Below are 15,531 nucleotides of genomic sequence, written 5' to 3'. Positions count from 1 at the left end.
GGCTGCTGAATTAAAAATATGTGGTTGCTTTCTGTTTCAAATAAGATTGTCCTTGTTATACTCCCTGAATCATGCCCAATTTATATTTCAAAAATCAGAGAGATTGGAAAAAGTAATTTCAAGATAATGTATATTTTTTACTTTTGAAAATTTTAATAAAATGGATACATTAAAATCAAATACATGATACATATTAAATAAGTGGACAATGACAATTTTGATTTGCTTTGCATGTGTATATATTTGATGGTGGTTTACGTTGTTTCATATATGTATGGGTATTATAGGCCCAAGAAATTAAATCAACTCCCCTGTGCTCAATGTGCGATTTCCCCCTCCCTGTCTAAGCACTATAAGAATGCAGGCATAACCACGCAAGCACACTTCTTTATCATATGAGACCAAAACAGCATTTTCCTCTTCTGTGGCTTTGGTCTGGTGAGAACCCAAGGAAACAAATGCTGTCTATGAATGGTCTTTATTGCCTGTCCAAACATGTTTGTTTGTTATCAACATTGGCCTGCCAAGACCTAGTTTCTGATAGGAACTAGCCTCTTCATCTCTGTAAAATAGAATTGGAGCAGACTTTCTCTAAGGTCCCTTCTAGCTCTCAAATCCTTTGATTTAATGGTCCTATCCTACACTTATGCTGATTTTGGGGGTATTAACTAGTTCGCATGGCCAGCCAAGACCCAGTGTAGATGCAATGGGGCTCCTCCTCATCTGACATACTACACCGGGTCAACATTCTGGGAAATTATTTTTTGTTGTCATTTTAATTTTATTTTTAATTAAAAAGTAATAATTGTAAATATTATATTGTTGAGTTTTTTTAAAATAAGACAACCATATCCTCTGATGCATATTTTCTAAAGACTAGGATATTCTAAAACATTTATAGTATTTTTACATAAGTGAATAAAACAGATAATTTAAACACTGTTTGTGTCTGAAAACATCATGTTTGGAAAAGGCAGGAAATTTCAGAAACTGTTTAAATTGCTTATAAATAGTATCTTGAAGCTAGGAGTTTACTGGATGGGAAGAGTAGCTTAGACAAGAAAGCATTCCCTGAGGCGCTAAGACTGGGCTGGGTTCTCCACCCAAGTACCAGACCCGGTTGTCACACTGACATACTGTGTTATAACTGCTTACTTGCTAGTCTCCTAGATTACACACTGCAAGTTCCTCGAGGCCAGGGATTGTGCTGCTTCACTGAAGTACCCTTAGTGCCTGACACATAATAGGGACTCCATAAATAATTGCTGGATAACTGCTGAATAAACAACCAGCTATCCTCACTTACTGATCCACCAGGAGCAGCAGCAGAAGGCAGGAGCAACACCAGAGGGCATGGCAATGACAGGCACTGTTAATTACCAAGAGCCTTGTGTTTGGTGGTTGCTGGGTGGACATGGCTTCCCATCCAAGTATGGCTGACGGAATCCTCAGAAATTTCCATTCAGTAATGTCCCTACAGTATGACATGCTATACCCATGTGTTAGGAGTAGCACCAAAGGATACATGATATTTTGATGGGACCATTCTGCTAATCCAACTCTTACACATACCTCAGCAAAATGGGCAAACAGTGTAATCATCACACGCAGCTAAGCACAAAGAACACTATTCAGGAGAGGAACACTGAGTTGGCGTTGGCTATGTTTTAAGGGGAAATTTTTCTGGCTATATTTTATAAGAATTAGGTGGAGAGTATCTATTGTGCAACTGCTTAGCATAGTGTTTAGTAAAGGATTAACAAAGCCCATTCCCCTTCAGTGTGAGAATTTGACCTTTCCTTAACTTTCTAGCTCTGTTCCCCTGGCAACCTAATAATGAGTCATATGTCAACTATGTTGCTAGGCAACATCGTATATGGTAGAAATGACCCCTAATTGGCAAATTGCATCTGGACTTGGAGAACTATTAATATAAATACCTGATAGGAAGCCACAGTCTTGGGGTTCCCTAAGTGACTCTTGGAACAGGTATATCTTTGCTAGGGACCCTGGAAGCTAGGTCTGTGGAGTTGTAAGAGATACTTGTTCCCTTGGGACAAGAAGCTTTTAAGCCAGGGCAGCTCCCATACTTGTCTGACGTGGCTCTGCCTCCTGAGCTCCGCACCTGATCTGTGCCACACAGACAGCTGCAGGGACTTCCACAGAAGAGCAACTGGCTCGGCCTGCTGGCAAGCTGTGCTTCCCACCTATATCCCTTCTGATGCCAAGTGTGGCAGTTTATACGTTTGAATGTTTCTAAACCTTCAGCTGAGCCTAAGTAGCCGCCTGGAGACACTGCAGTACTATTTGCTTATTTTTCTGGTAGTAGTAGATGCTCTACAGGGGCTATGGACCATAAAAGATGTGAAAAAGTTTGGCATGACATGTTTTTCTGCTTCTAAAAAAACCCGATCATACCCTTCACTGTCTGTATGACAGATACTCCGTATCCATTATGTGCCACCAACACGTCTATCAAATTGATGCCTTCCCTCAAAATCCCCAATCTCGTTACTACTAAACCTTCTTCATCAAAGTACACAACCCCCTCCCTAACCTCCACTGATTTTTAATAAATTAATGACAAAGGTCCAAATATCAAATGATGGATATAAAAATTGCCCCCCAAAACCACAGTTGTCAATGAAGAATTGGCAGTAGCAAAATGATTTACCTGGAGGGTCAAAACAGACGCTAAATGTCCTCCTTCAGTTGTGAAGGTTCCATATCTTCTGATCACATGATGGTGTAAGCTACGGTCACCTTTTAAAACATGCTAGAAACCAAACTACTCCTTCCCCCCAAAACACTTTCCATTTATCTCTACAGATGCATCATTTGGAGAAAAAAAATTCAAATTTCTAGAACTACAAGGAAAGGTTTGAGGAATATGGTAATATTGAAATGAAAGACAAAACTATAGAAGCAACAAAAATCATATATGCAACTGAATAAAGTGCCCCTCTTTTGCTTTAGAAGATAGTGTGATCACATGAAAGCACAAGGCAGCTGCAGGATTCCAACACCAACAGGAAGCACAGTGGTGATGCTCAAAAAAGAGTGGAGCAGGAACTTCTCACCCACCCCAACCCTTGATCCCTCCCTACCCCGTTACACTAGACTTCACAGATAAATTCTATTCTCAATGCACAAGGGACACACAAGAAAACCCCAGAGCTCCAAATGAAACAGAGTGAGTTCAGCTGACCAAAGGCCACTCCACTCTGCCCCAATGGCTCTCAGATCCAGCACATGCAGCCCTCCCTGTGGCCTTTCTCTCTGTGGGGTTTGTCACAACATCAATTAACAATAACAAAAAACCCACCACAGTATTCTGAACCACTGGACTACTCAATTCCACACCATTTTGCAGACACTAGATCTGCAGCTTTCTTAAGGAATATTCGAAGTCCACTGGCCACCACAATATTTACATCAGAGCGGCATGTTTCTGTCAAATGATCAAAAATCATAATGCCCTGTGTCATTTCTTAATTATTATAGTTATTAACCCTATTTACATTCCTTCCCCAACTCTCGAGAAGGGGGTCCCAACCCCCGAGAGAAACAACATCCCAAGAATGCCATTTTGGAATTCCATTATTACACAAGTAAGAGTCCTGTTTCCATCCATGCAATATGTCTAAGATGAGACATTCCAGTGGATATGGGGTAGACAAAAATATCCCTTCGTGGACTTGGACTGAATGTGCCAGAAAGATGCCAGAATATAAACTAAATCACTAATGGCCTGTGTTGGGCTCAACTGTGAATTTACTTAGTATAAAAATACCACTAACTCTACAAATTAAACCTCGAAGACACCATGATTATAAATACTCACCACCAGATGTGAACATAAATTTAAAAGAGGACCAGTTTGTGATCTGATGGTGCAGACAAAGGAAGTATCTCCTTTCAAAGTGATAGGGTTCAGCAAGCCGGGGACAACCAGTGCCAATACACAAAGCCCAAACAGTCAGCTGGGAATGCGACAATCTGAGACATTATGGAAGAAAGAGAATCACTTAAATATTCAGCTACACATTCCGTTCTCCTCCCAATGATTCTGCTACTTTAAAATTTAACAAAATGCAGAGAGGAGAGGGAAAAGATAAAATAAAATTTAACAAAATGATCAGCCTAGGAATGGTTCTGGGTGTATGGATGAGTCAGAATTTTCTAAGTTTCTACATCATAAAACTAAATTGGATTTTGGGCAAGCTGTAAACCATCTGGCCTCAGCTCCTCATTTTACTAATCTACTATTTTCCAAGACTTGTGGGAGCATAAGGGCCTATTAAATATTACGAAGGTAAAGGTAGTCTAAAGTAGAACACAAAATTAGGTCCATTTATTAAAGGTAGATTTTTTAAAATTCTACTTTATCTTATAGCAGGGTTTTCAATCTTGGTACTGTTGACATTCTGAACTAGATAATTCTTTATTGTGAGGCCTGTCCTAGACATTGTAGGATGGTTAGCAGCTTCCCTGGCCTCTACCCACTAGATGTCAGTAGCAACCTACAGGGGGCAAAATCATCTCCTGATACGCTTTTAGGTTTTTTAAGAAAAATGTTTTATTTGAGACAGGATCTAGCTATGTTGCCCAGGTTGGTCTTGAACACCTGGACTCAAGCGATCCTCCTGCCTCTGCCTCCCAAGTAGCTGGGACAACAGGAATGTGCCACTGTGCCCCGCTGACTCTCAGTTGAGAATCACTGTCTCACCATGAAATCTCTAATATAAAATTATTTACCCAGTTATACGAATAGGTCACAAAGTCACTGAAGAGAACCACATAGCTCCACCGGAGAAAAGTAGGCAGAGAGGTTGAACCATGAGGTAGAAAAGTCATATTAAAACATCAGAAATTAAACAGAGAGAGCAAAAATATCAAAAACTGCTCCTTGCAAAGTAAATCTACACATCCATTTAGGTTTCCTTTTTGCTGAGTTCACTCTTTTAAAATATTTCATTTAAAAGATTTCATTTAAAAACAGCCAATATTTTCATTTCAGATTTTAAAAAATGTCTCTGGTCCCTGATAATTTTCAATGTGTAACTCTCGATCTAGAACAATGTTTCTCAAACTACCTAAGGTAAAAGACCAGTTTTAAAATTTCCAATCTATGGCAGACCAATGCATGGTCCTCCTGTACAGACTGGATCCAACCTCTGTGCTGTGGAGCTCTCCAGCTGACCACGCCTGCACCAGTTCATGCCCTGTTCAAGAAGACAATGCCACTGATCACATGCTTGGGTGCCACAGCAATGTCAAAGTGTTATAAAAGTTTCTGTATGCTTACTCTTAATTTCTGACTTTCCTTGTCACAGACCTGTAGCAAATAATTCACAGAGCAGCACCTACCTGTGGGCACGGTTTGAGTAGCCCTGTCTCGTTGCTCTAATTACTATTAAGAAGTCCAATTTAAAGAACTTTCTGACTGTTCAATGACTTTTGCAACCCAATTTATAATGGTTTTGATTGTATTTTTGTTCAAGAGGCAGAAAGAAAAGTGATTTTACCACCTTTTCAAGAACAATGATGCAACCATTAAAGGAAGACAAGCAGATTTTTAAGTCTATTTTGGATACTTTAACATAAGACAAAATTATGAAATGCCTTCAGTTATAATCCCTAATTTCTATTATTTCCTGCCCTTTAGCCCTTTTAAAGAGTTCAGTCTATTTTGTTAGAATAATTGTATGGCTGCAAAGTGGGTGAAAAGCAGATGGCTTTTAGAAACCTGTTTTTCTACTATCCTTCCCTCTCCCTCAAGAGGATCTTTCAAAAGATGAATGTTTTAGAAATAGAACTTATATATATGGGCTCACATTTGCCCTCCAGTTAAAGTTCTAGGCATAAACTAATTAAAAGAATGTCACAGAGGGGTGGGTGGCAGGGGGAAGAAAAAAAAATAAAAATAAAAATAATGTCAGGGGCAGCTGCATTTCCTGGTTACACAGCAATGGTTTTTGGAAATGGCTGGAAAAAGTAGAGGAGCATTTTTAGTTTTGCCCAGATGATTTGTTTTAGGATCACAGAACAGGTTGCGTGCTTAGAATCCTCAGATACCAAACCAGACAGGGAAACCACCTAGACCTGGGCTCAGACTCCCTTCTTGGGGCCAACTTAAAATTTAATTCAATTGGGCAGGACAGGATGCCTTATGAGCCTTTCAGCTCACTTCCATGCTGTCTGCACATCAATACTCCCAGCCTTTAACACTGCAGTCTTAGATTTAGAGAGTACCTTTCACGATCATGTAGTCAGACAGCCCTGCCTGCTTTCTGTCAATGAAGCTTCTTCCTCTTTCATGCTTTGCCAGAAAAATCAAAATGTGGAATTCAGTAGGAAAGGCTTGGCAAAGGTAAGACTGATAACAAAACTTAATGTAGTCTCGCCCACCTTTTCAGAGAAAGAGGATGATTAACAAAGGAATACAGAGGATTGGGACAACATGAAAATACGTATGAAGATTTATCTTCTCCTAAACAGAGTTTGGATGCACAGCCAAAAAACAGGAAGGCTTAGGGCCAGCCATGATTCACGCAGAACGAAGGAGTGGCCAGCAGAGCCCTCAGAAAGCAAGGCCCCCACACTGCAATAAAGTTATCAGTCCTCTGCATCACAAGATCCAACCTCTACCATGTAGTCTAACAAAAATGCAAATATAACCACAGTGAAAAAATGTTCCTCTCAGGGTTCCACGATATTGGACGCATGGTGTCTTTCAACTGCAGAATGAGCACTAACAAATTCTGAAACTTCTCTCCCACCAGTTTTTTGCTACGTAAGTGTCTCTCAGTCTGATAAGGTGGGCCGAATTTGTGGTTTGTCATCAGAGTCGTCTCCGGCAGGGTCGTTCTCCTCACCAGACTCCACGTAGATTGGCCAGTCATTGTCTGTGTCACTCTTTTCTTGGCTCTCGGACGAAGCCTCCACCAGGCTGAGGTTGATGGGCATCAAGTCGTCGTCGTCATCGTGCGTGTCTGTGACGCAGGTGCAGCTGTCACACAGCCCGAAGCGCCGCAGCCCCTGGGACAGGTGGCTCGTGAAGGTTCTTCTGCAGCCCTTGCAGATGATTGGACGACTGGATCTGTGGACCTATTATCACAAGCGGACACGGTAAATGTCACAGAAAAGGGGTTAAGCCGTGGTCTAGAAGGCTCCATGTGATCTGGCCCCTGCCTGACCCTCCAGCCTCATTTCTTGCCTTTCTTCCACTTGTTTCTCTGCTGTGGTCTCTGTCTTACCAAGGTCCTTTCCACCCCAGGGCCATTGGGCATGCATGGAACATCCCCTCCTCCCTTTCACCAACCCTTTACCCCTTACTAACACCTTGAAGGCAGTCCTCCCTGATGCTCTGGGCCAGGCAGGTCTCCCAGCTATCTACTCTCACCTATACTTCTTCCTTTGTGCTGCTTCTCACGAATCATTGGCAAAATTCACTAGACTGTAAGTCTCCAAGAGAACAGGGATATCATAGACTTCTGACTTCTAGTACTTAAAAAAAATAAAAAAATAAAAAAAAAAAAAGAGAACAGGGATGGAGTCTGTCTCATTTATTACTGTATCTCTGGTGCTTGGTGTATAAAGGGCACTCAGTGAAATAATTAGGATTTTTTTCTTTTCTTTCTTTCTTTTTTTTTTTCCCCAAGAGTCAAGGTCTCACTATATTGCTCAGGCTGCACTAGAAGTCCTAGGCTTAAGCGATCCTCCCACCTCTGCCTTCTGAGCTGGGACTACAGGTACACACCACTGCACCTGGCTCTGAGTAGGATTTTTGACATGATTTTTTAATGCATCTTGGATTGTTTAATTAGGAAAGCAGATTTGCTAGAGTAGACATCTGTATTCCCCAGATGTGCCAGCAGATGCTTCACTCTTGACTTTCTCACTGATAAATGCATTGCTCACTTACAAGAAGAGCTTTGCATACTAGGAAAGAGAACTCGATCTCCTACCCTACACAGTTCTTCCTAAGGGCAACAGCCCCAGGAGTCCCCTCTATAGAAGGACTATCTTTCTAATATATGCACTTCTCAGCAACTCCAGCCAATAAGGGCTCTGTGAACCAATCAGAGCCTCTCTTTTAGAGGTAGAAAGGAGAAGGGCCAATGAATAACAATAGTTTCTAATGGGTGTGAAGTGGCATCTCATGGTGGCTTTGATTTGCATTTACCCCATGACTAAAGATGTTGAACATTTTTCATATGCTTATTGGCCATAGGAGAAATGTCCATTCAAATCCATTGCCCATGTTTAATTGAGTTCTTTTATTGTTTCATTGTAAGTGTTTTTTTTGTTTTGTTTTGTTTTGTTTTGTTTTTTGAGGCGGGGTCTTGTTCTGTTGCCCAGGCTGGAGTGCACATCACAGCTCACTGTAACTTCTAATTCCTGGACTCAAGCAATTTTCCCGCCGTAGCCTCCTGAGTAGCTGGGACTACAGGTGCACACCACTTGTAGTTAGTTTTAACTTTCTCTAGTAAGTTTAGTTTTAACTTTCTCTAAGTACCACCACCGGTCCAGCTTTTTTTTTTTTTTTGAGACAGAGTCTCACTTTGTTGCCCAGGCTAGAGTGAGTGCCATGGCGTCAGCCTAGCTCACAGCAACCTCAAACTCCTCGGCTCAAGCAATCCTGCTGCCTCAGCCTCCTGAGTAGCTGGGACTACAGGCATGCGCCACCATGCCCAGCTAATTTTTTCTATATATATTAGTTGGCCAATTAATTTCTTTCTATTTATAGTAGAGACATGGTCTTGCTCTTGCTCAGGCTGGTTTTGAACTCCTGACCTCGAGCAATCTGCCCGCCTCGGCCTCCCAGAGTGCTAGGATTACAGGCGTGAGCCACCATGTCCGGCCACCAGTCCAGCTTTAATAGCAAAAAGGTATGTTCAAAATTCTCTGAAAATACCCTAGTGGACAGAGACGTGAAAGACAGGCTGGTTTTACCCTGATGTTAGATAACATCATGAACCGCCCTTGCCAGGAGAGCATTGCCCGCTTACGCTCAGGGCGTGGCTCCGCAGGTGCTCCTGCCGAGTGAACCTCTTGCCGCAGGTCTCACAGGGGTAGGGCCGCTCGCCCGTGTGCGAGCGGATGTGCCGCTTGAGGATGCCCTTCTGTTTGGCGGTGTAAGGGCAGAAAGGACACTTGTGGAGCTTGATGGGGACGACCAGCACATCACCTGGGGAATCAAACACATGGATTTAGCTGCACTGTCAGCAGTGACAACCCCAGCCACACTCCCATGGATGGGATCCAGCCCAGACGAAGAAGGAGGACACCAACTCCACCACCAGCCAATAGCAAGACACTGTCTGCCATTCCAACTGCCTGGCTCCCAAGCCGCGAGAGGGTAAAGTGAGCTTCGGATCTAAGTTTGCAAGGAATGCCGAAGGGCACCTGACTCACCGTTAGAAATACAGATCACGTTGCAACCTCAGAACACACACGCCTTCATGGGGATAACTGGAAAAGCTTCCCAACACAATACTCACTGATAGTGTCTATTCTATTTTATTTCATTTAAGACAATGCTGAGTGAGACTCTGTTACAAACTTCATTGTGTCTCCCCTCCAAATTTATACCTTGAAGCCCTAAACCCCAGTGTGACTGTATTTGGAGATAAGGCCTTTAAGAAGGTAATTAAGGTTGGCCGGGCGCGGTGGCTCACGCCTGTAATCCTAGCACTCTGGGAGGCCGAGGCGGGCAGATTGCTCGAGGTCAGGAGTTCAAAACCAGCCTGAGCAAGACCCCGTCTCTACCAAAATATAGAAAGAAATTAATTGACTAACTAAAAATATATATACAAAAAAAATTAGCCGGGCATGGTGGCGCATGCCTGTAGTCCCAGCTACTAGGGAGGCTGAGGCAGTAGGATCGCTGAGCCCAGGAGATTGAGGTTGCTGTGAGCCAGGCTGACGCCACGGCACTCACTCTAGCCTGGGCAAGAAAGTGAGACTCTGTCTCAAAAAAAAAAGAAGGTAATTAAGGTTAAATGAGGTCATAGGGTAGGGCCCTAATGATAGGACTGGTCTTATAAAAAGACCCAGAGATCAAACGATCTCTCTCTGTCTCTCTCCCTTTCTCCTCCGCTCTCACCCCCAGCGCAGGCACAGAGGAAGGCTGTGTGAGGACACAGTGGGAAGACTGCTGTCTGCAAACGAGGAAGAGAGGCCTCACCAGACACCAACCCCGCCGGCACCTTCATCTTAGACTTCGAGCCTCCCCCTTTTCTCACGCCGTTCATACAAGCCATTAGCACAGTCCTAACTCCACCACACCTCACCTCTCTACTGTGACCACACTGACTCAGGCAGCACAGTGCTCACCAGGGTCATACAGTCCCCCCCGAGTGGTCCCCAGCTTCCACCCTTGCTCCCCTATGGTCTATTCTCCACGCAGTACCCAGAGGGATCCTTTAAATGTAAGTCGCTTCAAACCACTCTCTGCTAAGACCCTCCAGTGGCTTCCCGTCTCAAAGTAGCACCCAAAGACCCCACGGCCTTCAAGGCCCACCCGGCCTGACCCCACCCACCCTATCGGATCTCATCCCCCCACTGCAGCCACGCCAGCAGCCTCACTGTCCCTTCTGTTCATTCACAAAGTATGAGCTTTGCTCCTCCCTCCGCCTGGAATGTTCTCCCTGGTACCTGTACCTGTACAGTTTGCTCTCTCTCTCTCTCTTTTTTTTTTTTTTTTTGAGACAGAGTCTCACTTTGTTGCCCAGGCTAGAGTGAGTGCCGTGGCGTCAGCCTAGCTCAAAGCAACCTCAAACTCCTGGGCTCAAGTGATCCTCCTGCCTCAGCCTCCTGAGTAGCTGGGACTACAGGCATGCGCCACCATGCCCGGGTAAATTTTTCTATATACATTAGTTGGCCAATTAATTTTTTTCTATTTATAGTAGAGACGGGGTCTCACTCTTGCTCAGGCTGGTTCGAACTCCTGACCTTGAGCAATCCACCCGCCTCGGCCTCCCAGAGAGCTAGGATTACAGGCGTGAGCCACCACGCCCAGCCATCTCTCTCTCTCTTGAGGTTTCTGCTCAAAGGCAACCTGCTGGAAATGTCTTCCCTGTCAACACAAACTAAAATAGCATTCCCTTAACCTTCTATCACTCTTTCCCTGCTCTAGTTTTTCATCTGTAAGACTTATCACCATCTGACATTCTATATATTTACTTATTTGTTTACTGTCTGTCTACTTATACTAGAATGTCAGCTCCACAAGGGCATGGACTGTCTTTTGTTCCCTGTGGTTAACAGTGCCCGACATATGTTGAGTGTTCAATAAATGCCTGTTAAATAAATGAATGAATGGCGCAACGAACAAACAGGAATGATGAGATGTCAAAGCAGCAAGCCAGTGATGGCATGCTGGATACACTGACATTCAATGACCCCATGATGAAGCTGAAAAGGGATGGGCAGAGGAAGAGCAAATGGCATGCATGATGTCAAATGCCAGGGAAGGGAAGAATTTCAAAGAGAGGAGAGAGAGATCAGAGTCAACTGCTGAGAGAGGTCAGGTGAGATAACACCCAAAAATCACTCACTGGATCAGCTCTAGAAATGTATAGCTGAGCTCACGAGAGTGGTTTCAGTGGTGTGGAAGCCGGACGGCAGTGGGCTGAGAAGACAGTAGAAACTAAACCAGTGGAGTCAAAACTGAACCTTCCAAGAACAGGAGAAGGTGCTGGAGCTGGGGTCAAGGAGCCTGGGGGAGGACAGAGACAGGAGGACCTGGTGCTTTGACAGCGTCTGCTAACGTCAGGCATGAGCTATGGCGACACAAAACCACTGCGGCAGCCTTCTGACAGGTCTCCCATCTCCACACCATCTTGTGCTGAGGCCAAATTAATCTCCCTGAAGCACAAACCCTGTCCATTCCCAAGCTCAACAACTACCAAAAATGCCCCCATGCCTGCAGATAAAACTCACCTTTTAGCATTTAAGATTTTCTACGACCTGACTCTAATTAATTTCTGTCTCCTCTTCTTACCCTCAGATGCCACTTTCATGAAGCCTCCCTGATCTCCCAGGAGGAGGCCAGTTCTCCTTCTTTCCCACTACTGTGAACTCAGACCTCTGAGTGTCTTTCAATCCCAGTGTCCTCCTGCCCTGTGACGTCACTTACACACGTCTTATCTCTCTAAGACACCACCAGTTCTTTGAGGACTGCATCCACGTCTGACTTATCTTTATGTCTTTACAAGGAAGGTGCTCAAATGCGTGAGCAAATAAATGAATAACCAAATAAATCAATCTTACGCCATGCCTTGGCCCTTGAAATACATTTACCCTGGAGCCGTGTGAATGAAATCAAAACCTGGCAGACAATAACATGGCCTTGCCACAGCACCCTGTAGTTAGAAACCTGACTTTGCAGGCCCAGAGACTGGACTCGAATGAAGGTGGCTTAGAGCCAAATGACTATGTCATACTACTTCTTATGCTCACAGGCAGAAGGGTTCAAACACAAAATCACTGCACAGAAATCCTCTAACCACGTCTGCTACCCTCACAGTTTAATGAGTGAAATGAAGCCAGCCCAGGCTACCAGTTTAGCTGGGCCACTTATTTCCTAGTTCTGCGCTCTTAGGAGATTCACTAAGCCCTTCTGGGTCTCAGTTTCTCTAAACTTCCTCTGCCAAACTCATGGGGCGTCATGAGGGTCTAAAGGATGTGAAAGGCAGTCACAGTCTGTGAAATGCTGCTATAAACACGGAAATGAGAATTTCAACAAGTTCCCACAGTGTGTTCACTGAAACAGCCACTTTCTTCCCAATGCTGGTTAAGCCGGTGTCTCTGAGGACCAGAAAGACCATTTTCAAGTTTTCCAGGTTTAGTTTTAATCAGACATACTGGATTTTCTTGCCTCACAAACATAAAATTAAAGTTTCAAGGCAGCCATATAATAATCAATAAAAGCAGTTGATCTCCACTTATTTATTTATTTATTTATTTTTTATTTTTTTTTTTTTTGAGACAGAGTCTCGCTTTGTTGCCCAGGCTAGAGTGAGTGCCATGGCGTCAGCCTAGCTCACAGCAACCTCAAACTCCTGGGCTCAAGTGATCCTTCTGCCTCAGCCTCCCGGGTAGCTGGGACTACAGGCATGCGCCACCATGCCCGGCTAATTTCTTTTTTTTTATATATATATATCAGTTGGCCAATTAATTTCTTTCTATTTATAGTAGAGACGGGGTCTCGCTCTTGCTCAGGCTGGTTTTGAACTCCTGACCTTGAGCAATCCGCCCGCCTCGGCCTCCCAAGAGCTAGGATTACAGGCGTGAGCCACAGCGCCCGGCCTGATCTCCACTTATTTAAAAGTCTTTCACTACTTAATACTGAAAGGTGAATGAGAAATGTGATCCCTTCATTTCTTGGCTTGAGGTTCCGGAAGGCACCTTTCATCAGGAAGGTGGCAGCCAAGTATATTTCTGTCTCCTGCAAGACACCTTACAACACAATTACCTCACCCATTCAGAGAGTTAATTATGTTAACTCGTCTCTCAGAATTGTTCAAGGAAAAACCAAGTTCTCTTAAAACAAAAAAGCCTACGAAGGATATAAGACATGAACTTAAATGAAACAAATGCTAGATGTAAAATATTCTCAAGCAGACAGCATCCACAACTATATCCTACTCACCAAGTGCTTGCTATGTATGTGCCAAGCACCGTGGCGGATACAGAGAAGTATAAATCTGCTGCGTGTGTAGAACACATTATCATACGTGAGAAACAACTCTGAAAACTTTCTCATTCGGTCCTCACAACAACTGAGAGAAAGGCAGGGCAGGGATGATTAACCCCATTTTACAGGTGACAAAATAGGCTCAAAGAGATTGCATGATCTCACCAAGGTCCCACTGCCGGTTAGTGGAAGAGGGCATGTTCTTTCCATGTCTCCAAACTGCACTCAACATGCTTATAGTCTAGTTGTAAAGGTAAAACATGAACATGCATGAAGAAACAATGCCCTGCATGCAGCAGGTACTCGATCAATGCCTATTAGTGGTGGTGGTGGTGGTGGCAAAGATGGCAGTGATGATGGCAGTGACAAGGACAATGATGATAGTGATGTGATCATGACGACGGGAGAATGCAGGGCACAGACGGTGTGTGGTACGTGGCCACCAGAGATGATGAATGCTAATGGAGCTCACCTGAGTCCTCCCCATACCAGTCTGTCTGAACATCCATCATGGAACCCATGGCCACTCCTGCACCCTCCGGTCTTCCCTCCAGACTCCGAGAAAAATGATGGTCCACATCGTCTTTGCTCTGGACAGCACTGTTGCGCAAGAGTGCCTCCAGGAACTGCTTCACGTGGTAGTTACTGTAAGCCAAGTCAACCACCTGCCCGCCAGGCGAGCCCTCCTCCCCCCGGGCCAGGCTCAGCGGGGCAGCGTAATGCCGCAGTGGTTCACCGACTTCCACCTCCACCTCGTCAGCATCAAATTCCACCTTGGGCTCTATCCGTTTGGACAGAGTAGAGAGGTCACTGTCCACTGAGCCACCGCCCTGGCTGTCTCTCACCACCAGTTCCAAGGGGTGGCCATCTGCGCAGTCACCGCAAGGGGACTCTCTTGGGCAGTCCACACTCTCTTCTCTCTCCACTGGAGAGGAGACCAAGCTCTTGGTACCACAGGAGGTCCCCTCCCTGCTCGAACTGGGGCTTCCACTGTCAACCTGATGAACTGCTGCTGCTGCTGCTGCTGCTGCCGCCGCCGCCGCCGCCACCGCTGCAGCCACGGCAGCCTCCTTCTCCATCTTTCTGCAAATATCAAGGGACGACCTGATGTATGTCTTGCAGAAGTTCACCACGTCATTCATCTGCAGGTAGCTGGCAGCCGACATTACTTCAATCACGTTCTCCCCACACAAATCCAACTTCCCAGAATACAAGAAATCTAAGATGACGGAGAAGGCATCGGAGGTGACAATGTCCAAGGAGGCGGTGCTATGCCGCCCACTGTCCTGGATATAGTGAATGAGCAGAGCTCGGAAGTAGCCGCTGTTAGCAAATAAAATGTTCCTGTGGGCCTTGAAGATCCGCCCTTCCACAATGATGCTGCAGTCACAGAAGAAGTCCCTCTTCCGCTGTTCATTCAACTCCCCCAAGAGCTTGGCATAATAGGATTGCATCTCCATTGCTCCGCCAGCTGCTGCCGCTCTGGAGTAGCCTGTATCGCTGCCAAGATTTTTCTTAAGTTAATTCACAAATCCCAATCTTACAAATAAAGATGTTCATTTTTAATTTAAAAAAAAATTCTTCCAATACCACTGGTTCAATAGTGTCTTTATGATACGGGCTGTTTTAGATCTAACAAAAATCAGAGGTTATCAAACTGGGTTAATTTATGAAAAATAGCCAAAAATAACTATAGCTAACTACATGTGGGCACAATACTTAGTGGGTTTTTTTTTTTTTTTTGTAGATTCTTTCAATTAATTTATTTTATTTTTTATTTTTAGAAACAGAGCTTTGCTCTGTCTTCTAGGCTAGAGTACAGTGGT

The 15,531-nt window shown here is 44.3% G+C and overlaps 1 protein-coding gene across 1 annotated transcript; it reads right to left on the bottom strand.

Moving 5' to 3' along the window:
* Positions 1 to 880: 880 nt before the first annotated feature.
* ZBTB8B (zinc finger and BTB domain containing 8B) lies at positions 881 to 15,205 on the bottom strand. The gene is made up of 3 exons (XM_012765398.2): positions 14,178 to 15,205; positions 9,015 to 9,193; positions 881 to 7,110 (listed from the first exon to the last, which is right to left on the bottom strand). The coding sequence occupies exons 1-3, from the start codon at positions 15,163 to 15,165 to the stop codon at positions 6,808 to 6,810; spliced, it is 1,470 nt and encodes a 489-aa protein (XP_012620852.2). The 5' UTR covers positions 15,166 to 15,205; the 3' UTR covers positions 881 to 6,807.
* Between the last annotated feature and the right edge of the window lie 326 nt (positions 15,206 to 15,531).

This window comes from Microcebus murinus, chromosome 2, assembly GCF_040939455.1.
Source record: "Microcebus murinus isolate Inina chromosome 2, M.murinus_Inina_mat1.0, whole genome shotgun sequence".
NCBI lineage: Eukaryota > Metazoa > Chordata > Mammalia > Primates > Cheirogaleidae > Microcebus > Microcebus murinus.
The sequence above is the reverse complement of the archived record's forward strand: the minus strand, read 5'-3'. Positions and strand labels throughout refer to the sequence as shown.

What these genes read in the sequence shown, in the direction of transcription:
- ZBTB8B (XM_012765398.2), bottom strand. Translation starts at nt 15,165, where the DNA reads ATGGAGATGCAATCCTATTATGCCAAGCTCTTGGGGGAGTTGAATGAA. An exon ending in CTGGTATGGGGAGGACTCAG is followed by an intron (nt 9,194 to 14,177) that starts GTGAGCTCCATT and finishes TTGATTCCCCAG; the next exon opens with GTGATGTGCTGGTCGTCCCC. An exon ending in TGCGGAGCCACGCCCTGAGC is followed by an intron (nt 7,111 to 9,014) that starts GTAAGCGGGCAA and finishes TTGTGATAATAG; the next exon opens with GTCCACAGATCCAGTCGTCC.